General features: G+C 40.3%; 2 protein-coding genes across 8 annotated transcripts in view; one reads left to right on the top strand and one right to left on the bottom strand.

Moving 5' to 3' along the window:
* ANGEL2 (angel homolog 2) overlaps positions 1–1,283 on the bottom strand; it is a 33,734-nt gene extending 32,451 nt beyond the window's left edge. Inside the window, exon 1 of the mRNA XM_045983245.1 lies at positions 1,101–1,283. The gene's annotated coding sequence lies outside the window, so the exon portion shown is untranslated. The remainder of the gene's footprint in view (positions 1–1,100) is intronic.
* A 40-nt stretch (positions 1,284–1,323) lies between these two features.
* The window catches only part of RPS6KC1 (ribosomal protein S6 kinase C1), a 171,823-nt gene continuing 149,851 nt past the window's right edge, over positions 1,324–23,295 (top strand). For 3 of the 7 annotated variants that reach the window (XM_045983238.1, XM_045983236.1, XM_045983237.1), the window contains exons 1-3: positions 1,325–1,580; positions 13,723–13,758; positions 20,223–20,343. In XM_045983238.1, coding sequence (XP_045839194.1) covers positions 1,476–1,580; positions 13,723–13,758; positions 20,223–20,343 — 262 coding nt within the window. In that variant the 5' untranslated portion in view covers positions 1,325–1,475. Of the gene's footprint in view, positions 1,581–13,722; positions 13,759–15,241; positions 15,261–20,222; positions 20,344–23,295 lie in introns of those variants that run through there. The other 4 variants (XM_045983235.1, XM_045983240.1, XM_045983234.1 and 1 more) reach the window with 4 other exon arrangements.

Raw genomic sequence — 23,295 nt, 5'->3', positions numbered from 1 at the left:
TATGTTTTAATTATTGTTTTTTCCTACTAGGTAGGACTTGACAGCAGGGACTCTGTAACTCCAGTGCCTAATTAGCATAATGTCTGGCACAAAGTATGTGAATTCAGGTTTAATAAATGAGTGATCAATAGATTGAGGCATATGCAGGTTGGGAAGAAGGAGTCAGTGGTGAGGAAGAGATTAAAGGTACTGAAAGCAGAGTTTATTTTTTATTTTTTTTTTAAAGATTTTATTTATTTATTTGACAGATAGAGATCACAAGTAGGGAGAGAGGCAGGCATAGAGAGAGAGAGAGGAGGAAGTAGGCTCTCTGCCAAGCAGAGAGCCCAATGCGGGGCTCAATCCCAGGACCCTAGGATCATGACCTGAGCGAAAGGCAGAGGCTTTAACCCACTGAGCCACCCAGGCGCCCCTGAAAGCAGAGTTTAGATGTCACTGATGGAACAATGTCCTTAGGTCTGCAAAAGGGGATGGGTTTCAGCACACAGGCAGAGTGATTAGTCTTAAAAAGTGAGGAAGGGATATGTCCACATCTCTTAACAGAATAGAAATGTGAGATTAAAGTGTTTGTACTAAAAGCTCCTTCCTCCTTCCCCTCCAAGAAAGGCGGGAAACACACTAAGAGGAACTGAGAACTGAGGAGATTGGCAAAGACTTGGAACGAATGTTAAGGGGAATGAGAAAATCCTGATCAAGAAAGGTAAAGGCATTGCCAAACACTGGACAGCAACCAACTGAACGGGAAACTATCTCTTCGTAGTAGCTTTCAGAGATCGTGTGATTTTTCTTCCCCCCCAGTTAGACGCAACTTCCAGCTTTTAGAATCCGAGGGGATGAATTTTAAGATTGATACAGGGCTGAGGGCTGTCGTGGAGGTTGAAAGACAAGTGCGCAGGTGGACGGGATTTGTCTTAGAAAGAAGGAAGGGTTACGTCTGCCAGAGTTCAGATGGTGCTGTGGATATTTAAAGTGAAAGGCCGTGGGCGAAGAAGGAAATATGATGCTAGTCTGGGCTATCCCTCCATCCCTTTAGGGCTCCATCTAAGTTTGTACACGAGCGGGGCAGGGCTGGGCGAGGGTGTGGAGCGCCAAGGTCTCACCTGTTGTGTCCTGGCTCTAACAGCGCTCATAACATCTAGAAGGTGTCGGAGCTAACGCACAGAGACTTAGTGGAGAAGTCTCAGCTTCCGCAGTGACGACAGCGGCGGTGCGACCACTTGATCCTGGTCCCCTTGCCAGGCCCAAGCCGGGCTGGGGGTCAGCTTTTAGCGTGGAGTCTTCCTTCCCCCAGGACGCCGGAAGCGGCCTGACCCGGAAGCTTCTCTGCCGAACCGGAAGCAGAGCCCGCAGGGACCGGCCGCCGTGGAGACACCGCCCCCTCTCCGCTTCGCCGCTGTTTGGGGAGCCCGGACCGCGGCGGCGCCGGGTTGCCCTGATGGTCCCCGGCCAGCGGCGGCGGCAGAGGCGGCGGGAGGATGACCTCTCCCCGGGAGCGAGGTGCCGACCTGGCCCGTTTCTACACTGTCACCGAGCCTCAGCGACATCCAAGGGGCTACACGGTGTATAAGGTCACCGCCCGGGTGAGTGCCGGTGTCGGACGGGCGTAGAACCCTGAGTTGGGGCATGAGGGACTAGAGTATGGACCTGGTTTGGGGGTACCTGACCCTGGGTCAAAGCCTGGGGTGGGACTGGGTGCGCCCAGTGCCTGGACATGCGTCGGCGGTGGGGACTTCTGGAAGACTGGGGTAGGGACTGAGTGTTGGATGCTCGAGACTGTGCTATAGAAGGTTGCGTAGTGCCTTCTTTCCAGGGTGGGGCAGGCGTTGTTGGTTTTGAATTGATGACTCAGACCCTAGCCCAATAGTACTTTCTTTTTGAGGCTGAAATCAGCAGAAGTGGTTTTGCTTGCTTCCCCGGGATAGTGTAGATTGGAAAACTAATTTATGTATTATTCGATTTATGTAATAAAAGATATTTCTTCCCTTGACCTTTCATACAGTGTCAGATTTGCAGTGAGGCAGACAGACTCTTGAGAAGGATGTCACTGTTAGGGTCACCAGCCTAGGCCCTCTGTGTCTGGCTGTGTCTTTTTGCCTGAGATTTTCATGATTGGCAGTAGCAAGACATAGGAGAAATTCTACTGGGAGTGTATTGTGTGAGTTGTTTGAGGGCCTTTTTAAAAGGTGCGAGTCTCCTTTACATCAACTCACCAATTTTTAGTACCCACTTTGTTCATGTTTTATTGCTTTTGCCTTGAGTTTTAAAGAGAATTTGCCTCTCCCTTCTTGGAAAAGAATAACAAAAATAAGTCTGAATGTTTGCAACGTATGTATGTATATATGAGCCTGTGTGTATATTAGGCATGTTGTACATATTATCCAACGGAATCCTACTTTTATTTTATTTTATTTATTTTAAGATTTTTACTTATTTATTTGATAGACAGAGATCACAAGCAGGCAGAGAGGCAGGCGGGGGCGGGGGGTGGGAAGCAGGCTCCCTGCCGAGCAGAGAGCCTGTTGTGGGGCTCAATCCCAGGACCCTGAGATCATGACCTGAGCTGAAGGCAGAGGATTAACCCACTGAGCCACCCAGGCGCCCCCAGAATCCCAGTTTTAATGATGAAGAAACTGAGGTTCAAGGAAGTTTCATAACTTGACCAACTTTATATCATAAGGCAGGTGCACATGTGGGATTTGAGACCAGTTCTGCATAACTCCAAGTTATATAAAAAGTTAAGAATTAACTTTAATCAGTGTCATTAGTTGTTAAAAAAGAGGTACAGATAGTAGTAATAGTGCAACATACATTTGGAGGATGGTATAATCCTGTGTGTTGGAGAGCTCAGGAAGCAGGATTTGAGAAGAACCTTTAAAGTTAGATAAACAGAGTTTGGGGCATGAAAGTGGTACGTGGTTTATGGAAATGGCCCACAGTTCAGACAAATGTGAGAATATGGGAGGAGCAAATTTATTTAAAGATAAGACCAAGCCTGGTTCTCTCAGAGGGTTGTACTGAGAACTGAGTGAAATTTGTTACTCCTCCTGCTACGCAAATAAGGTTATTACGTAGGTGGGCGTGTTAGTTTCAGATTAAGAAAATTTTTCAAATTAAAATTAAGGGACGCTTATTATACCACTCTTGAAACCTTTCTACTTATTGGGCCCTTCAAAATCTAGACTTAGTTTCCTACATTCTTTGTGGAATTAGAACAATTTTCAACATACATAGTGTTCCCTTCACAGCACCGTATTTATCCCTTATGATAATACCACAATTATACTGTATTAATCTGTTTACATGTCTTTGTCTCTTAGTAGATTTATAGCAGGCCTCTATCATTGGTATTTATTTCCTTTTATATCACCTATGGCAATGTATGGTGCACAGTGTTGAAAAAAATATTGTTGAATGTTTTCCTACCCACTCTAGGCAGCACTCCCAATAAATGTTTAGTTCCAGGCACTAAGTACTATGAGGAATACAAGGCTGAAGAAAACATGTACCTTTCGTTCAAGGATGTTCACAGTAGAAGAGAGTTAACTGGGCTTAAAGAAGTGTAGTACAAGGGATGCCTGGGTGGCTCAGTTGGCTAGGCATTTGTCTTCGAATCAGGTCACGATCCCGGAGTCTGGAGATCGAATCCCCCATTGGGCTCCCGGCTCCACGGAGAGACTGCTTTTCCCTCTGACCTCCCCTCTCATGCTCTCTGTCACACACTCTCTCTCTCTCTCAAATAAATAAATAAAATCTTAAAAAAAAAAAAGAAGCAAGGTACAAGATGGAAAATGTTGAATGTTGTAAGAGACTACAGAAAAGAGCTACGGGATTTCAGAAGAACGAGAGATAGCTCTGGCTCGTGGGATCAGGGAATAGATGGCCAAGCCAGACAAGTGGGATGAAAGGGCATCGTAGGTAGAAGGGTGAATGGGAAAAATAGAGCCCATAAAGACCTGAAGGTGGGCATGTGTGTAGATCTTGATTGAATAGGAAACACTGAGGGCACCTGGGTGTCTCAGTGGGTTAAAGCCTCTGCCTTCCACTCAGGTCATGATCCCAGGGTTCTGGGATCGAGGCCCGCATCGGGCTCTCTGCTCAGCAGGGAGCCTGCTTCCTTCTGTCTCTGCCTGCCTCTCTGCCTACTTGTGATCTCTGTCTGTCAAATAAATAAATAAAATCTTTAAAAAAAATAGGAAACACTGAGTATGATTTTTATTTTATTTTATTATTATTTATTATTTTTTATTTGACAGACAGAGATCACAAGTTGGCAGAGAGGCAGGCAGAGAGAGAGGGGGAAGCAGGCTCCCTGCTGAGCAGAGAGTGCGATGTGGGGCTCCATCCCAGGACCCTGAGACCATGACCTGAGCCGAAGGCAGAGGCTTTAACCCACTGAGCCACTCAGGCGCCCCAGCACTGAATATGATTATTAATTGTAGTCTTACTTCATAGAAGGACAGGTTACTCTAATTTACGTCTCAAATATCTTTTCTTAAGCCGTGAACTAATTTTTATGACAACAGTTATGACCATGTAAATTAGAATGTGAAGTAGCACGTTGCCTTAGAAGTAACCAGATCTGTATAATCTGCATGCTACATATTGCTGTGGTTATTTGAACTGGGAAATTGCTTACGTTGTCTTTTTTCTCCTTGTAAATGGCTGCTTCCTCGTTTTTTTGTTTTTGTTACAGAGTTTGTTTTTTCAGTTTAAGGCCTGAGGGTCCACATGGAGATATACTATTAAAAATTAACTATACTTGACATTATAAAACAAGTAAAATATTTATTATTTTTTGAAACTTAAGGAGAAAAACATCTTTCCTCAGGAGAATTAATCAAGTAAGTAGTGCTCCCTTGAGAGAACTTCGTGAGGTAAAGATTAGGGATGTCTTCTTAATGTTTCTTACTGGTGATTACTTCTAGCCATAAGGAATACTCCCTATATTCTTGGACCTTACAGCATTCTTTATGCAGAAGTAGAAGTAGAATCATGGGAAGTACCATTGTTAAATTTTAGGTAGCATAAGAGCCCTCTCATCTTTTAAAACTTTTGCATTTCTCTGGAATCCACCAGGCTTGGATTACCTTATGGCCAGTTTCAGGCCTGCTAACAGATTTCTTAGTTAATTCTCTATTGTTTCTGAATTTTTTTTATCTGGAGTAAGTATTTCTGTTAAGAATTAGAAAATTCTTTTATAGATTTCCTTTGATTCTTTAAAGAAGACACAGATATAAAAGAGCCATTAGTGATGTTTCTGGTTGTTTCATCTTGCTATATTTACAAAATACAGATTTCTCAACAGCATTAAGTGAATGGTAATTCTTGGCCTGTATTCTTTCCATGAATTTGGACAGCAAAAGATACGCTTTAATTTTTAAATGGCAGTGTTGCCTTATGACTACATTTTGTTTATATTGAGGCATACTTTATGTACAGCTAAGCTTGTCAATTTAAAGTGAGCATTTTGATGAGTTGTGACAAATGTGTGTAGTTGTGTAACCACTGCTATAGTCCTCGCTGCAGAAGTTCCCTTATGCTCCTTTGCATTCAGTTTCCTCTCCCTACTCTATCCCTAGGCAACCGCTGATCAGTTTTCTGTCACTGTAGATTAGGTTGTATTTTCTAGAATTTGATATAAAAGGAATCATACAGTATGCATTTTGGGTTTTTTGGTCGGGCTTCAGCATGATTACTTGAGATTCATCTATGCTGTTGTGTGTTTTTATTCTCTTTTATGGTTGACCAGTGTTTCATTGTATGGTTATACTACAGTTACTCCGTTCTGTTGATGAGCATTTGGATTTTTTCTGATTTTGGCTCTTATGACTACAGTTCTCATGAACATTTGTATAGAAGTCTTTGTATAGACATTTGCTTTCATTTTTCTTGACGACACACAACCTTGTTTACTGTAGCTTTATACTAACACCTGGAAATTAGGTTCTCTTTCTCAAAATTGTTTGCATTTTTGATAAAGTTCAGAATCAGTTTGACAAATTCTGAAGACATACCTACCCATATTTTGATTGGCATTGTGTTGAGAATACAGATGAACTTCTACAGAAGAAGATATCTTAGCAACATTGATATCTTAGCAATATTGAATCTTCTGATTCATGAATATGGATCTTCCATTTTTTAGCTCTTTAAGCAGTGTTTTCTAATTTTCAGTGTGCAAGTTTTGTGCATACTTAAAGCAACTTGGGTGTTTTTTCAAGCTGTGGGACTATGTAAGTCCACTTTTTTTTTTTAAACATTTTCATTCACTTATTTGAGAGAGAGAGAGAGTGACCACAAGGAAGGGGAATGGCAGAGGGAGAGGGAGAAGCAGACTCTGTGCTGATCAGGGAGCCTGATGCGGGACTTGATCCCAGAGCCCTGGGATCATGACCTGAGCTGAAGGCAGATGCTTTACCCACTGAGCCTCCCAGGCATCCCAGTCCACATTTTATATAACAAACACCTACAAGGTGCTTATAGGAGTCAAGCACTGTTCTAATCACTTTATATAAGTTAGTGCATTTTCTACAGCAGCCCGATGAGTGGGTGCATTATTATTTTCACATTATCAGTGAGGAAATTGAGACAAGTTAAGTAACTTGCCAAGAGTCACATGGCTAGCCAATGGTGGAGTCTAGATTTAAACACAGGTGGCCTGGCCCCAGCCACAGTGCTATTATCCCAGTGCTGCGCTGTTGAATACCTGTATAAAACACATTTCATTAGAGGCCGTGGGTATCTGTGTGGGGGTGACAATGTGTGTCCCCACAAGGCCTTACTGTAGATTGGCAAAAGTGAGGGGTACTTGGAGAATACAGTGACTGTGATAATGTGAACAAAGGGGAGCAGGGAATGAATAGAAGAAATACTTAGCTTGATTTGAGTGTGAAAATTACCATTTCCAAGGTTTCAAATTGGAACACTATTTGTGTTGTTTGGAGGGAACCTGCTTTCAATTCCTGACCATATTCTTCTATGGCTTTCTAGGGCAAGAGAAAGGAATTATTTGTAGTTTCCCAAATAATTGTATTTTAATAGTGTATGTTAGTACACTTCTCACATACCTTTATGTTAGATGCTGTTCCCTCTGTCTGGAATGCTCATCTCTTTTTTTTTTTTTTTAGATTTTATTTATTTATTTGTCAGAGAGAGGGAGAGAGAGCAAGCACAGGCAGACAGAGTGGCAGGCAGAGGCAGAGGGAGAAGCAGGCCGAGCAAGGAGCCCGATGTGGGACTCGATCCCAGGCCGCTGGGATCATGACCTGAGCCGAAGGCAGCCGCTTAACCAACTGAGCCAGGCAGGGGTCCCTGGAATGCTCGTCTCTGCACTGGTATCCGTACTCATCTGAACTGTCAGCTCCTGCCCCGTGTTTCCCAGGAAGCCTTTCTTAGGTGTGGAACTCCACATGTATTATGTATTCCTCCGTTAAAGCCTTTATCATACTGTACTTGTTTGCTTCCTTCTTTGAGGGCAGACTGCCTTTTCAACTTTGTATTCATGGTGCCTGGCACAGAGCTGGTGGATAGCAGGGATTTGAGAGAAGGCTGGAAAGAGGCAACATTTTTCTTTTTAAGTGTTCCTTTTTAAATTGATATGTGACTTGTTACATATTTCTGTGGATTTTTACACAATAGACTCAAATATCCACCATCATCATCATCATCAGGAAACAGCAATTCCATCATCCCCAAGCACTCCCTCATGCTGTCCCTTTACACACTCTCCTCCCCGCCTCTTAACCCCTCGATGACCACTGATTTGCTCTCTACCACTCTCCTTCTGTCTTTGAGAATGTTGTATTAATAGAATCATCCAGTGTTTAACCTTTTGAGATCGTCTTTTCCCATTTTTTATTGGATTGTTTTCTGTTGAATTTTGGGATTTTATATTTGTTCTGGGTGTAAGTTTTTGGGTCAGGTATGTGATTGTATCTGTTTTCTCCCAGTGTATAGCATATCTTTTCATTATTTTAACTGTCTTTCACAAAGCGAAAAGTTTCAATTTTGGTGAAGTCTCTCTCTTTTTAAAAAATATATATTTTTAAAATTTATTTATTTGACAGAGAGAGAGAGAGAGATCACAAGTAGGCAGAGAGGCAGGCAGAGAGAGAGAGGGAAGCAGGCTCCCCGCCGAGCAGAGAGCCCAATGCGGGGCTCGATCCCAGGACCCTGGGAGCATGACCTGAGCCGAAGGCAGAGATTTTAACCCACTGAGCCACCCAGGCGCCCCATAGCCCTACATTTTTGTATATCCAGTTATTCCCATCCCATTTTTGGGGAGTTGTATCTTTGAAAGATGAAGACAGGGCATGTGCCCCCCCCCTTTTTTAATGTTTGGTTATTTGTATCTTGACAGTTTTAAAAAAATGTTACTCTCATAAACCCTTTATCCTCTTGGCTCTATTAGACTGGTAGCTGAATAGCCATCAGAAGATTTGACTGTAATAAATTGCTCATAAAAGTAGCTTCTTAAAATTTATATTTAACTAATTTCTACTTGATTCTAAAGGGACTAATTTTGTGATCCTTTTTGTAAGCGATATAATAGATTTGACTGATTTTTGTAGTTCTGTTTTCCAGGAGTTATCTTTCAGTCTCCTGAAGAAGACAATTGTTTTGTGTGAATCTGAGTTAAGAGGGTGATTTCAAATCATAATTATGATGGTAATTAGGTAAATGAGTATTTTAGACTTGATTTTTAAGGAAAGTTGGTAATACTAAGATAAAACTGAAAAGGATCTACAGGACCTAATGACTGTTATGATCTGTTGATTATCATTTTTTTTTAAAGATTTTTATTTATTTATTTGACAGAGATCACGAGTGGGCAGAGAGGCAGGCAGAGAGAGAGGAGGAAGCAGGCTCCCTGCTGAGCAGGAAGCCTGATGCAGGGCTGGATCCCAGGACCCTGAGATCATGACCTGAGCCGAAGGCAGAGGCTTAACCCACTGAGCCACCCAGATGCCCCCTGATCTCTTGATTATTATGGGTCTGAGCTAGTCCAAGGCCTAACTTCAGGTCTTTTTTTTTTTTTTTAAAGATTTTATTTATTTATTTTTCAGAGAGGAAGAGAAAGCAAGCACAAGCCGGGAGAGCTTCAGGGTGAGGGAGAAGCAGATCTCTGCTGAGCAAGGAGCCTGATGCGGGACTCTGTCCCAGGACCCTGGGATTCAGACCTGGGCCAAAGGCAGACTCTTTTTTTTTTTTTTTTTTAAAGATTTTATTTATTTATTTGACAGAGATCACAAGTATGCAGAGAGGCAGGCAGAGAGAGAGAAGCAGGCTCCCCACCGAGCAGAGAGCCCGATGTGGGGGCTCCATCCCAGGACTCTGGGATCACGACCTGAGCCGAAGGCAGAGGCTTTAACCCACTGAGCCACCCAGGCGCCCCCCAAAGGCAGACTCTTAACTGACTGAGCCACCCAGGTGTCCCCTTCAGGTCTTTGTTTTAAAGATAGGAAAGATAACTCATTTTAAGGTTGCTTTCTCTTTGGTTTATTACTGAACTGGCAAAAAAGCAGTTCATGGCTAGTACCAGAGCCGGTAATCAGACCTCTTTCTTCTTAGCTCCTTCTCTTTTGCCAAAGCATTTCTTCAGCGGCTATTTCTGGTCAATTTAAATTTCTCTGTTAAAGACAAAATGGGTTTACCTAACAGGCAACAGGAATATTACTTGCATACTTGGAATTTTAATCTTTAAAAGGGCTGATTTAGTTGTGTCCTGGAAGGGGTATTTTGTTTTTTTTATTTTTTAAAGATTTTATTTATTTATTAGAGAGAGTGAGAGCGAATGTGAGAGGGGAGAATGTGAGAGGGAGAAGCAGACTCCCCATGGATCTGGGAGCCTGATGCAGGGCTCAATCCTGGGACTCCGGGATCACAACCCGAGCCGAAGGCAGTCGCTTAACCAACTGAGCCACCCGGCCTCCCAGGTGTACTTTGTTTTGAATCATGGAGTTTTGAGATCCAGTCTCGCCTGCAACTGAATGATATGAGTATTATTAGTATGTGACTATATGCTCTTGTGCTTGGTTATCTCATCCTGCCAGGCAGGATTATTGTGGTGATTAAATGAAGTAGAGGACTTTGTTTCTTTGCACAGGAAGAGGTAGTGACCTTCACTGTAAGCCCTTATTTGTTTTAAGTAAATTCAGAATTTGCTGTTGGCATTAACAGGGGCAGATGGACTATAAACATTGCAGCAGCATTGTCCAGCTGTATTCCAAATTTAGTGGGTGTTGCACTAGATAAATATAACAGTAGATAACATATGATGAAAAGTTGACCAGATAGATACTACATATTTTCCTTTTGGAGATATGCTATGCCTGATAATGTATTAAAGACTTTGAGAAATTCTGCTCTAAAAAATATCTCTACTGAATTGATCATTAAGCCCTTCCTTTGAGAGCACTGATTTTATTTTATTTTATTTATTTATTTTTTTTATGTTTATTTATTTGTCAGAGAGAGAGAGAGAGAGAGTGAGCACAGGCAGACAGAGTGGCAGAGGGAGAAGCAGGCTCCCCGCGGAGCAAGGAGCCCGATGTGGGGCTCGATCCCAGGACGCCGGGATCATGACCGGAGCCGAAGGCAGCTGCCTAACCAACTGAGCCACCCAGGTGTCCCGAGAGCACTGATTTTAAAGAATATTGATATTCCGCACTGCATGGTTTGTGAAGCACTGCTTTAGGGTAATAATTTTGAAGATGACCTGGTGATACAATTCTTTATACCAAGAGGCTCAATTCTTTATACCAAGAGGCTCTACAATACATGTATAGGTGATAGGTAATGCTTATAAGTGGAAATTTACAAAATTTAAACAAAAGAAGTAACTGCTTTAAGCTCCATTTTTTTGTGGCATTTATTGGATGAATTTTATGACAAAATACTGAAATTCACCCCGAAAAAATGTTACTAAATGTTAGCTAGCAACCTATATCAGAGGGAATTTAGTTTTGGTTTTTTTTTTTTAGAGTTGATATTACTTGTTGAAATAATTGCTAATAAAGCTTTATAAGTTATAAAAATCTGGGTCTGAGGGCTCAATATGTTCATTTTCATTATGATCCTATTCTTTCTTCAGATATCTGATTGATATTCTTATTTTTCACCAGTTTTACATGCCTGCTGAAGAGAATTACACAGTTAGAAAGAGCTGGACATTTGGGCTCAATATGTGTTATCCTAACTAACCTTTTGTGTTTTTGATTTCCATCTCAGGGGACACATTCTTAACTAATTAAATAAGATTATATGCTGAATAGTGAATCTCTTATAGGAGGGGTGCCAAGTGGTTGAACTTGCTAATGTATTTGCCAAGTGATTATATTTTTATAATATAGTGGTGTAGAAATCGATCCAGTGTATTCTCTGTTACGGTTCAGTTCTAGAATTGGAGGAGGCACACGTATTTCTTGAATGAGTAAGTCAAAGAATAATAAACGCTGAGGGTGGCAGGGTTTGTGTAGGTAAGTAAGCTTAATTATTTCTGGAAATATTGCAGATAGTTTGAGGGAGACAGTACAGTATAGTGGAAAGAGCACTGGGCCAGGAGTCAGAAATCCAAGTTCTAGGGGCGCCTGCGAGGCTCAGTGGGTTAAAGCCTCTGCCTTCAGCTCAGGTCATGATCTCAGGGTCCTGGGATCGAGCCCCATTTCGGGCTCTCTGCACAGCGGGGAGCCTGCTTCCCCATTCTCTCTGCCTGCCTCTCTGCCTACTTGTGGTCTCTCTCTGTGTCAGATAAATAAATAAAAATCTTAAAAAAAAAAAAAAGAAATCCAATTTCTAATTACAAATCTAAAGGGGGAGAGTCATGTGACCTTATGCAAGTCTCTGGCTCTTGTTTCCTCATTGGTGAAAGGGAGACTTATAATAACCATTCCTGCCTAGCTCATAGATTGTTGAGGGAATAAAATGAATCATTAATAAAATGCTTTGTAAATATAAATGTACAAAGTCAGGCTTTTTTTCTCTTCCATGCCTAGCACAGTACCTTGAACAGTATTAGCACCAGTATAGACTTTCTTTCTTAATCCTGAAAAGGAGACTAAGAAACAGAGTCTAGGACTGATTCTTGGAATGCTCACAGATTGTTGGGGGATAGAAGGAGGAAGAGGAACCTGCAGAAGAGAAGCAAAAGAACCAAGGAGGAAAGAGGAGAGTCAGGAAAGTGTAGTCCTATACTTTTCAGTCATGATTTTCACTAAGATTTGCTTATGCTCTTGGGGAAAGGGATAGTTAATACTTGGCAAGTAGCTGTTGATTTAATTTTCTGAACTCCACCTGAGTAAAATCCTCTGTCCCTTTACATGAGGAGTATTTGAGGGTGAAGAGAAGTTCTTGGAAACTAAAGACTTTTGCTTAGGTGGTTTAAGAATACTTAAACTTTGGTTTTCTGTATTTTCTACACTGTGAATAATTTATTATCATGAAAACATTAAAAGTCTTAAATCACTCAGCTGTTTTTTTTTTTTTTTTTAAGATGTTATTTATTTATTTGACAGAGAGAGACACAACGAGAGAGGGAACACAAGCAGGGGAGTGGGCGAGGGAGAAGCAGACTTCCCACAGAGCCCGGATCCCGATGCTATGAGTCAGTCCTAGGACCCTGGGATCAGGACCTGGGTGGAAGGCAGCTGCTTAACAACTGAGCCACTCAGGCGCCCCTTTCTTTTTTTTTCTTTTTCTTTTCTTTTAAGATTTTATTTATTTATTTGAGAGAGAGACAGTGAGAGAGAGCATGAGAGGGGAGAAGGTCAGAGGGAGAAGCAGACTCCCCATAGAGCTGGGAGCCCGATGCGGGACTCAGTACTGGGACTCCAGGATCATGACCTGAGCTGAAGGCAGTCGCTCAACCAACTGAGCCACCCAGGTGCTCTGGGCGCCCCTTTCTTGATGGGTTCTGGGATGACAGTGTGGTCTGGACAGTGAGCATCCAGTGTCAGGGAAAGGTCTAGTATGAAGTGCTTCCTGACGCATTACTTAGCACATTGGTGTTTTTGGAGATACTAAAATAAGTTTGGGAAATACAGCCCTCCTCCTCCACTTTGCATTTCTTCCTCACTTCAACTGCTACCCCCTTACACGTATCACTAGACTGTGAGCTCCATGAAGGTGTGATTGCCGGGGCTTTGTCCTACTCACCATTGTAGCAGCAGCGCATAGAACGCTGTGAGCCATTGAGACTGCAGATGACAAATCATAATCAAATCGGTTATTTCTGGGGCGCCTAGGTGGCTTGGTTGGTTGTTGGTGTGTCTGAGCATTGTGGCTGCTTTTTTTAAAATTGGAATTTTTATTGAGCGAATTGTAGATTTATGTACAGTTGTAAGAAATAATATGGAATCATCCCTTGCACACTTTGGGTATAGTTGCTTTTTTTCTTCTACCTTATATGTAGCCTGGGAAGGGGGTAGACAAGCTTGTTAGAATTGTGTCAGGTAAGAGTGAAGCCAGGGCGTTCTCTTAGGAATGTAATGCACGAACTTTAGTGTGTGGGCTCTTTTTTTAGCTGCCCTTTCCTTAAATTTTTAGCATGTATTTCAGATGGTGAAGTTATTATATAGCTGAACTCTTTGTAAGTGATATAATACAGTATTTATTTTCCTTTAAACAAATTCATTTCTCAGTCAGATACTGTTGAAATTAATTATACAAATGTGGAATCTTAAATTTTGGTAATGATGAGATATTTCTGTATATGTTTTGTTTTAGGTTGTTTCACGAAGAAATCCAGAGGATGTCCAGGAGGTAACACATTTATACATATGAAAATTTTATTTTATATATTTGACAAAAATTTAATTGAATGCTTTGTTGAGGAAACAGAATTGTTGGTATGTCTGTCTTCATATTTATGTGTTTGCCTGGAGATTATCTTTAGCTCACAAAACAGCAGCTGAAGTTGCTTTTTCAGATCTATTAAGTACGGGTTAAGCTTAATAGGTGTTAAGTTATACAAGGAGGGATTTAAGGAATTACAGTACTATTTAATAACGTGATAATGTTTCTGATAACTAACATTCGTGGGATTTTAGTATTAAGAGCTCTTATCTATTTCAAAATCATGGTAACTTTAATAAAAAGGAAAGAGCATTTGGTAACTAATATTAATTTTAAAGATCATAATAAATCATGGGCCCTGTATACCTTCACTTTTATATTGAGTTGACATGTTGACACCTTGGAAAACTGCTTTGGGTATAGATATTGGGTATAGTGCTTCTTTTTTAAATTTGTAGTTATTTTGCAGACTCTTTCTGTCTAAAATTATACCAGCTTGTGTGTTTTTTGCTTAAAACTATGGAATTCTTTATTTGTAATTACTTCGTGTTTGTTATATACTTCTAGGAATCCTTATCCAATAAGGATAGCTACAACGATAGCTTGCTTGTTTTAACGTTTTTTGATTTACTTTCATTTTGGTCCCTGTTCATTTATACTGTATTAGAAGGACATCTGTTGCGGATTTTTTTTTTCTTACTAAAGTGTTTAAAAAAGACATTATAAATTGGCAGTCTTAATTCTGCAACAGTTTCCCCCCCCATTTGAATTTTAATGTCTTTAGATGGAGTATATATTTTCTAACAAGCCCACTACTCCTTACTTAACAAACTTGGCTTGATTTGTACATTTAAATGGATTGTTTGGTACTGGTTGGTTTGAGTGTATGGCATCAGGTTTAGACAATATTTGAACTTTTATACATTAGCATTTCTTGCTATACTTGATCCAGTATTTGTTTTGAGTTCAATAAAACACAATTTTAAAAGATTTCATACTATTTTTCTTAGGGGTTTTAAGATATCTCACTTTCCCCTCTCAATAACCAGGAAGACGATATTGTAATACAGTTATTTGGGAAGAAAAAGATGTATGTATTTCTATATCTGTATCCTTCCAAAATGGAAATGAAAGTAATTTGCACCATTGTATTAAGTACTCTCTCTACTTAAGTGTCAGTTGGCTAGTATGGACTTTCTTTAGAGTTCTTCTAATTATGTTGAATTAATAGTACAGGCTGTTCTGCTTTTGAAATTTTACAACTCTTAAAATTAAAGATGGGTTGTGTTTCCTTTGAATACATTGTCTGATTGCTATGCTGTAGTCTGTAGCTTGATGTTCCCATTTTCCAGGGAGAATCCTGAACCAACTTATCCATGAACATACTCTCTGCCATTTCCTTAATCCTTTTTTGGGGAAAACTCTTTTATAATAACAACTGTTGGTGAGCCATTCATCAGAAAACTCTTGTAAGTGTCCTTTAGTTAGATGATTGCATGGTTCTTTGTTAGAAATGGTATAAAAATTTTTAAAAAAATGTCTTCTGTCTTGCCAGCTTCTTGAAATATAGAATAACCTTGAAATTGTAACACTCTGGCTTCTCATGTATTTCAAATGTTGGAATTCTCATTTAGGAGAGAAATTTGCTACCTAGAGTTTGTTTCCATTTCCTTTCCTTTCACTTTCTCTCCTATTAAGGGACTCATGTAGGCATTGCTTTAGAATTTAGTCAGGCTTCCCAAGAGCTATTGAGGATTAGAAGATGTCCTGTTAATCCAACTAAATATAGGGCTAATAATATGCTATCCTTTATAAAACTGGAGATGTATTGTTGGTTTTCTTGTAGAGATATGTTCACACACCTTGGCATATCCTGCCAGGTAGCAGTGTTTTCTTTCTAAGAGGGCTGAACTATTCACATGGAGGAAATAATTTAAAATTATCCAGGATAGATTTCTTTTACAAAATTTTATCCTTCAAAAATTCCCTCTAAATTTTTATTTATTAAGAGCAGCATGGGGTGGGGCACCTGGTTAGCTCATTCGGTTAAGCATCTGACTTCCGCTCAGTTCATGATCTCAGGGTCCTGGGATCATGTCCCATATAAGGCTCCCTGCTCAGCAGAGAGCCTGCTTCTCCCTCTTCCTCTGCTGCTCCCCCTGCTTGTGTTGTCTCTCTCTCTCTCTGTCAAATAAATAAATAAAATCTTGAAAAAAAAAAAAAAAGAACAGCATGGGAAACTCTGAGGGGGACAGCAACAGTTGATGTGGCCTCTGGTTCAGTAGTTTCTCTAAAGCATGAACACCTGCAGAAGGTTAAAGAAAGAACTAGAAACGTTGTGCCCTTCCTCTCATACCTTTTTCAAAACGTAACCTATACCTCTGTTTCTCTATAGGTAGTAGATTTCACTGGTGAAATTTGGGAAAAGAAGAACTGAAATAGAACTTTCTATGTATCACGTCAGAAATCTGTTGTCATTTCATAAATGAAATAGTTTGATAAAAACCATTTGAGAACATTTAAAATGTGTCAAGGGAAAGGAAAGGCTCTTGGAAAGGGGAGAAAGAAAATCTGAAAGCAAATATGATAATGATGCTGGTTGCAAGAAAAGATGATCCGGCAACTTTAAAATACGGTGTGAGAGGACAAATTGAGTGGTTTAGTTTATAAGATCTGCAGTTTTTTGCGATCATTAAGTGAATTATCTGAAAGGTAAACATTTATTTTGTGTAAAAATTATTTAAGGGAATGTATTTAATGAAAATTAAGCTTTTACTAAATTCATAGTATATATATGACAGTCACTGAATTACTACTTAATTGAGGAATTTTATGCAAAGTAACTTTAATGAGTTTAAGAAATTTTTGCCAGAGTTGGTTCATAGAACAGTAGTTGTTACACAGTTTTTTTTTTCTAGTAGGAAGGAATTACTAGAGGAAATAATTTTTGCGTGCATTTTTTGGGACTTTATGTAGTCCAGTTATAAACGTCAGTACTGCTAATGTAATGGAAATGTGCTTTTGCTCACTTTTCCACTTTGAAGATTTCTAGAAATGTCCACGGTTAAAAGGAGTATGAAGAAAAGGAGGCAGTAGGTGGTGACATTTTGTGATGTGTTGGTTTTCTGCATTTCTTGAGGGTTTATATTTGCTCTTGGTTATTTTGGTTCTGTAGTTCCAGTGTTGAGAATAAGGAGGATGTGAGTGAATAAATTAGGCATTATGGAAAAGGAGTCTCACCGTGGAGGCTCTAATTCTTACTCTGAAAGACTGTATGCTTAGTTTATAGACCATGTTGTTGTTATCATTATTGTGCTTAAGTTATTAAGTTTTGCCCCTTAAGTTAACTCTGCCTTTACTTAAAAATGACCCTAATTAGAATAGAAATTTTATCTGCAGGTTTGTTTCCATGGACTAGTTTTTTGCATAGCTCTCGTTTCTAGTTTATAATGGCTTTAAGGATGGCATTTATGTAAGGTTACTTTCGCAAGCTCATCACCCATTTCTTCCTTAAGCCTTTGGTAGCATGGTACCACCACAATTTGATCTATTTTAAAAATATAAAAATAACACTTTTTTTTCCCCCGTGACAGAATTATTTTCATGTATCAAAATTAGAAATTACAGAGAAGCAAAAAATATGAAAATTAAAATCACTTGTAATCTCACTGTCCTGAGACCATTTACTTTTTAGGTATTGGTTTGGCTGTCTTAGTTTTTGGGTCCTCTTGCTCTTTTACTGGAACTGTTGGTTCTTTACTATTACCTTTTGCCTCATTCACTTACACTTTATTTTATTTTTTTTCACTTACATTTTAAAGTAACATCTTTTCTTCTATCCAAGTGGTCTGTCTCATGGTACAACCAAGCTTTTTAAACACCTACTTTGCACTGGGTTTCCTCTTCCTTACTTCTGGCTGATTTCTCAATGTTAGGATTCCCCATTATTTCGTCCTTAGACTCCTCATCTTGTTATAAATGCTGAGAAAAGCCTTCCTGAGTGATTGCCACCTTTCTGCTGGTAATTACCAAATGAATACATCTTGCTTAGTTCGTTCTCTTGAACCCCAAACCTGTGCCAAATATGTCTAAAATTGAACTTTGTTCTTACCTTTAAAGTTCCCTGTCTCCTTTTCTTTACCTTAGAGAATGGCACCACTATGTATCCAGTTGCAAAAGCCCAAATTCTAGTGATTATATTTGGCATCTCACTCTCCTTTTAAAAACTTCATCCCCAGGGGCGCCTGGGTGGCTCAGTAGGTCAAGCTGCCGCCTTCGGCTCAGGACATGATCTCAGGGTTCTGGGATCGAGCCCCGCATCGGGCTCCTTGCTCAGTGGGGAGCCTGCTTCTCTCTCTGCCTCTGCCTGCCTCTCAGCCTGCTTGTGCTCACTCTCTCTCTCTCAAATAAATAAAATAAATAAATAAAATCTTAAAAAAAAAAAACAAAACCCCACTTCATCCCCAGTCCTTTCTCTCTCTTTATTTTTGTTGGTCTGATCTCTACTTGCCTTCAGTAGACTTACTTAAGATAACACCTTCCGTAGGTGCTCCTTTCTTAACACTCTTGGGCTTCCCTTGTCCACATTAGTCACACCGTCTTGTGACACAGTTACTGTGTTGGCTTGTCCTGCCCACCTAGATTGGAAGTCTTTGAAGGCAGGGTCTGTGTTTCTTCATCCTCTGTGCTAATACAGAGCCTGGCACAGAGTAGGGACATGAAAATACTTGTTTTGGTGACTATTTTTGTTGTTGAGTAAATGAATAAAAGGAAGCCTTGGAAGGAGGCAGTTTAATTCATATTATAATCTGACTAGTCTCCTGGGATTATAACTGTTGAAAAACAAGAAATGAATAAAAGGAAGCATTGAAAGGGGGCAGTTTAAATTAATTCATATTATAATCTGACTTGTTTTCTAGGATTATAACTGTAGTAAAAACAGGAAGCTCATCATGGTAGAATTTTTGGTAGTATATGATAAAGTTTAGTGAAGAATTTCCTATATCCAGAGAATAAATTTTTTGACACGAGTCTCTTATATCTCACTTGATTACCTGCTTGGCCTAAGATTTGCTTATTATTAGCATTATGTTCTGTTGTGTTTGTTAGAAGTGTGAGGTAATTAGGTTTTTTTTGTTTGTTTGTTTGTTTTTTAAGAAGCAAAGACCCTAATATACCTGGTAATGGAATTTAAAACTCAGTTATATCCTATTTTGTGGTGACTGAATCAGTGAAAATCAATGATATCAAAGTCATATGTCAAATCTGTTTTCTTTATAAAGGTTTTTTCCTAATTTAATCTGAATAAGGTTAAACAGTAATTCAGATTAATGGAGGTAAACTTTTATGTGATATGTAATCTAGATGACCGATTTTCTGTTTTGAAATATACTAGTTTTAATGGTATTCTGTTCAGGATTCATCTTGCCTTTGGAAATCCTTATTACTACTTTAAATTGAGGTTTGTGAAATAAGATTATGAAATATAAAAATTAAGGTTAATTACTTGCTACACAGCCATGTCTTCTTTGGTGTTATTTAGTTTATCCTTTTAGGCTGTGTAGGTACTTTATGTTTAAAAATTGTTTAGGGGCACCTGGGTAGCTCAGCGGATTAAGCATCCCACTCTTGATTTCGGCCCAGGTCGTGGTCTCAGGGTTGTGAGATCAGATCCCGTGTTGGGCTCTGTGCTCAGCATGGTTTGCCTGACATTCTCTCTCTTCCTCTTCCTCCAACTCCCACCCCACATGTGTGATCTCTCTCTCTCATTAAATAAATAAATCTTTTCCAAAAATTGTCTATATTAGGGGTGTCTTGATGGCTCAGTTGGTTAAGCCTCAGACTCTCTTGATTTCAGGTTGGGTCATGGTCTCAGGGTTGTGAGATTGAGCTCTGCTTCGGGCTGTGTGTTGAGCGTGGAGCTTGCTTGAGATTCTCTTTCTTTTTCTCCCTCTCCCTCTGTGCCCCCCCCCCCCACCCCGGGCTTGTGCGTGCACTCTCTCTTTCTCTCTCAAAAAAAAAAAAAGTTGTCTATTTTGTGTTTATAAACATGCTGTTTTTGAGAGAGTCTCTGTATTTTGACATCTAGCTCATTTCCTGGCCAATAGTAATTGGTTTTTGAAGAGGGTAAGTGACATTTTAGGTGGTATAGACCCTCTTTGTACCAGGTTGAATATTTTTCCAAGAAAATGCTACTTGTGTGAAATGAAATTTAAAAACCAAAGCAGAAAAGCCTGAGAAAGTGTTGCTGCTTTATAAATCAAATGCTATTATTTAATCTCAGCCAGTTAACCAGATTGGTTAGAACATACATTTGTTTGCTTTTGCATGACGATTTTGGGCACTTTCCTGAAAAGACTTTTTGTTGTTCAGATATCTGAGCCTACATAGTTTCACTGTGAGAGACACATTTGCTTTTTCTTTTTCTTTAGATAATCATATGGAAGAGATACAGTGACTTTAAGAAACTACACAAAGAACTATGGCATATTCACAAAAACTTATTCCGACATTCAGAATTGTTTCCTCCATTTGCCAAAGGAATAGTGTTTGGTAAGTGATTATTTTGAAATTGTGATTTTAAAAAGTGATGATCGGCTAATTGTGTGTATATAGTGAACCCTGAAATACTGTACGATGATGTCAGAAGCCCTTATTAAGATGGCTCAGGTCAGGCAGCAAGCCCTTGAAGTTGTTTCTTCACGTTCCTGGTGTAGGCTCGTTAGCTCTGCATGCATTTACTCTTCCCTCCTGTGAAACAACTGCACACCAACTTCAATACCAGCCAGTCAAGCAAATTAAAAAAACCTCAAAACCATGTAGGAGCACAAGAAAAGATGATATTGAGTTATTCTTATAGTTCTGAAATTTGGGGATTTTTAAAAGCTTATACTTGGTGTATTTTTTTTTTTTTAAGATTTTGTTTATTTATTTGATAGAGAGATCACAAGTAGGGAGAGAGGCAGGCAGAGAGAGAGAGGGGGAAGCAGGATCCCTGCTGAGCGGAGAGCCTGATGCAGGGATCATGACCTGAGCTGAAGGCAGAGGCTTAACCCACTGAGCCACCCAGGCACCCCTTGTGCATTTTTTCTGATACCTTTCTTATAACGTAAAGTGGTTATGATTTGAGGCACCCAGCCAGGCCAGATACAGATATTTTGGGGTGGTGGCTCTGGCTGTTATTGACAACTGTTAGGTTCATGACTTCACAAAATTTAACAGCAGACTGAGGCACAGAGCTTCCTAGTACCCTGCTCCTGTTGCTCTGTGCCTCCAGTGGTGTTTGGGGGTACGTGGCCCTGAGTGGACTGTGTTGCCAGTTCCTGTCTGCAGCTCCCTGCCTTCCACTCTTGGCATGCTGGCACCACGGCAGAGAGCTTCCTGCTTGTCAGTCCCGGCCTGCAGGTTCTCGTGCATCAGCTTTGGCCCTTCCTACTATAGAACAGCTCTCGCGCTGGGGTAACCGCGCTCACTTCTCACGTTCGATTCGCCGGAGGCACAGTATCTCCAGTGAGAGGTAAACTGCAGTCTTGGGAGGGAGGTGCCTCTTCCAACTATTGACTCTGTTTCTCTCCCTCAGCCATAGGGTGTTCTTTGGAGGTCTCCATTCTTGCCTCTGAGCAGTTAGTCCTGTGCAGTTAACAATTCTTCATGCGTGGGTTCCATTTTCTGGCTGGACCCTGGTTGCCACAGAGACCACTATCTGGGCAGTAGATAGGCTCATTACAAGTTGTTTCTAACGTTCTTTCAGCAGCTAGTGTTAGGAAACACGATGCATTTCTGTACATTGTGTACATTGTACGTTCTTCTCTCCGCACACACAGCTGCATACATACATCAGTATGTGATGTATACTCTTACATACACTACACACTACAAAGACGTGTTTTAGAATTGTTTATAATAGCTTTTGGCAAACAAATTTTTGTATGTTCCGTTCTCTTCCTGCCCCCTCCACCCTCTAAGATTTTGGGTTTCTGGTCTTGATTAGAAATGTTTCCTAATTCCTCCATTTGCTTATAAGATGATTTTTGGAGCTTAAAAAAATTCTTTTCAGTATCCACATGGGAAAAAAATATCCACGTGGAATTTATATTTGAATGAGATGTTAGATGATACTTCATTTTGTGTCTTTCAGATGGATAGACATCTGTTCTGAGTTATTTATTAAATAATAAATGTTTTTCCCAGTGAAATTGATACCATCTTCATTATGCATTAACTTTTTATGCATTGCCACTAATTTAAAGATTTTCTTTTATGGTGTTTATTTATTCTTATAGTAATACCTATTTCTGTGCCATGTTGATTTTTGTAAAATGGCTTTATAGAGTATGTTCTGATACTAGCTCTATTTCTCATTGACTCTGGGGAAATTCCTGCCTTTTAAGATAGGCCTGGAATTCTTGGGGCTTTTACATTGGTAATTCTAAGAAATGATGCCAGTTATCCATTTAGTGCCTCTTAGTTTCAAGTCTCTTCTTTCATTTTCTGTTATGCATTAATGGGTTGGACTCTTTAAATCTTTTTCCTTTACAGTGCGTATGCTATTCAGAGTAGAGGCTGATGGAGAGGCACTGGAGGAGGGTAAGGGGCTTCTCTCCCACCTTCCAGTGTGCTATGGATTTTGTTTTTCTTTTTGGTTCTACTACATTTTTGCCAGAGGCCTCTGCCTCAGCTACACACCTAAACGCAGTCCACTGGCAAGCTTGCATCCCCTGCTAGTTTGGTGGCCTTTTGACTGTGTACACCAAGGTACCCCAGACCTAGTGGAGAGTGGGCTTCTGACTCTCTGACTCCCTGAAGGTTGTTTCCTGTGCTCTGGGGACACTGTAGATTCCAGACCTCGTTGCTCTATAGGTGAGCAGGCTCCTGATGCCCTATTTGCTTCTGCATACCTCTCTGCCAGCCTTGGCCTGCCTTCACCCCAGAAAGTTGTGTACCCCACGCCTGTGTTACCTTGCTTGTGAGTGGGCTCCCAGCACTGTAATTCTCTGTTATTGCTCACTTGCCAGTCTGGTCCTATGTGAACTCTGGAGGGGTCTTTCTTGCTTTCTTGGCAACTGTGGACCAGCTCTGGCCTAGGGAACCCAGCTAACTTCTCCCCATTCAGTGGCTACAAACAGTTCTCCATGAAGATCCCAATCCCAACTTTCGGGGAGGGGTCCCCCCTTCTAGATTGTTCCTTCCTCTGGTACTTTCTTTTACCCTGGGGGTATTCTGTAGAATTAATAAGTTAACAGTTGTTTAATAGTCTTTATATTAAGCTTCCCTTGTTCAAATTACTATGTGGATTTAGTCTCTGGACTGAATCCTACTGATGCTCTCTTTGATTGAGGAAGATTTTTGGATGATTTGAAATTATCCATCCTCCACTGGCTGTAGTTTATGTGAAACAGTGATTTCTTCAGGCTGTACTCCCGGAGCTTTATACCTTTCTTAGGATATTTGGCATGTTTCACAGTGCCTTGAGATCTGGGGACAAGAAACAGATACATAATAGTA

Source organism: Meles meles, chromosome 17 (genome assembly GCF_922984935.1).
Source record: "Meles meles chromosome 17, mMelMel3.1 paternal haplotype, whole genome shotgun sequence".
NCBI classification, from domain to species: Eukaryota; Metazoa; Chordata; class Mammalia; order Carnivora; family Mustelidae; genus Meles; species Meles meles.
This window is presented reverse-complemented; position numbering and strand designations above follow the sequence as displayed.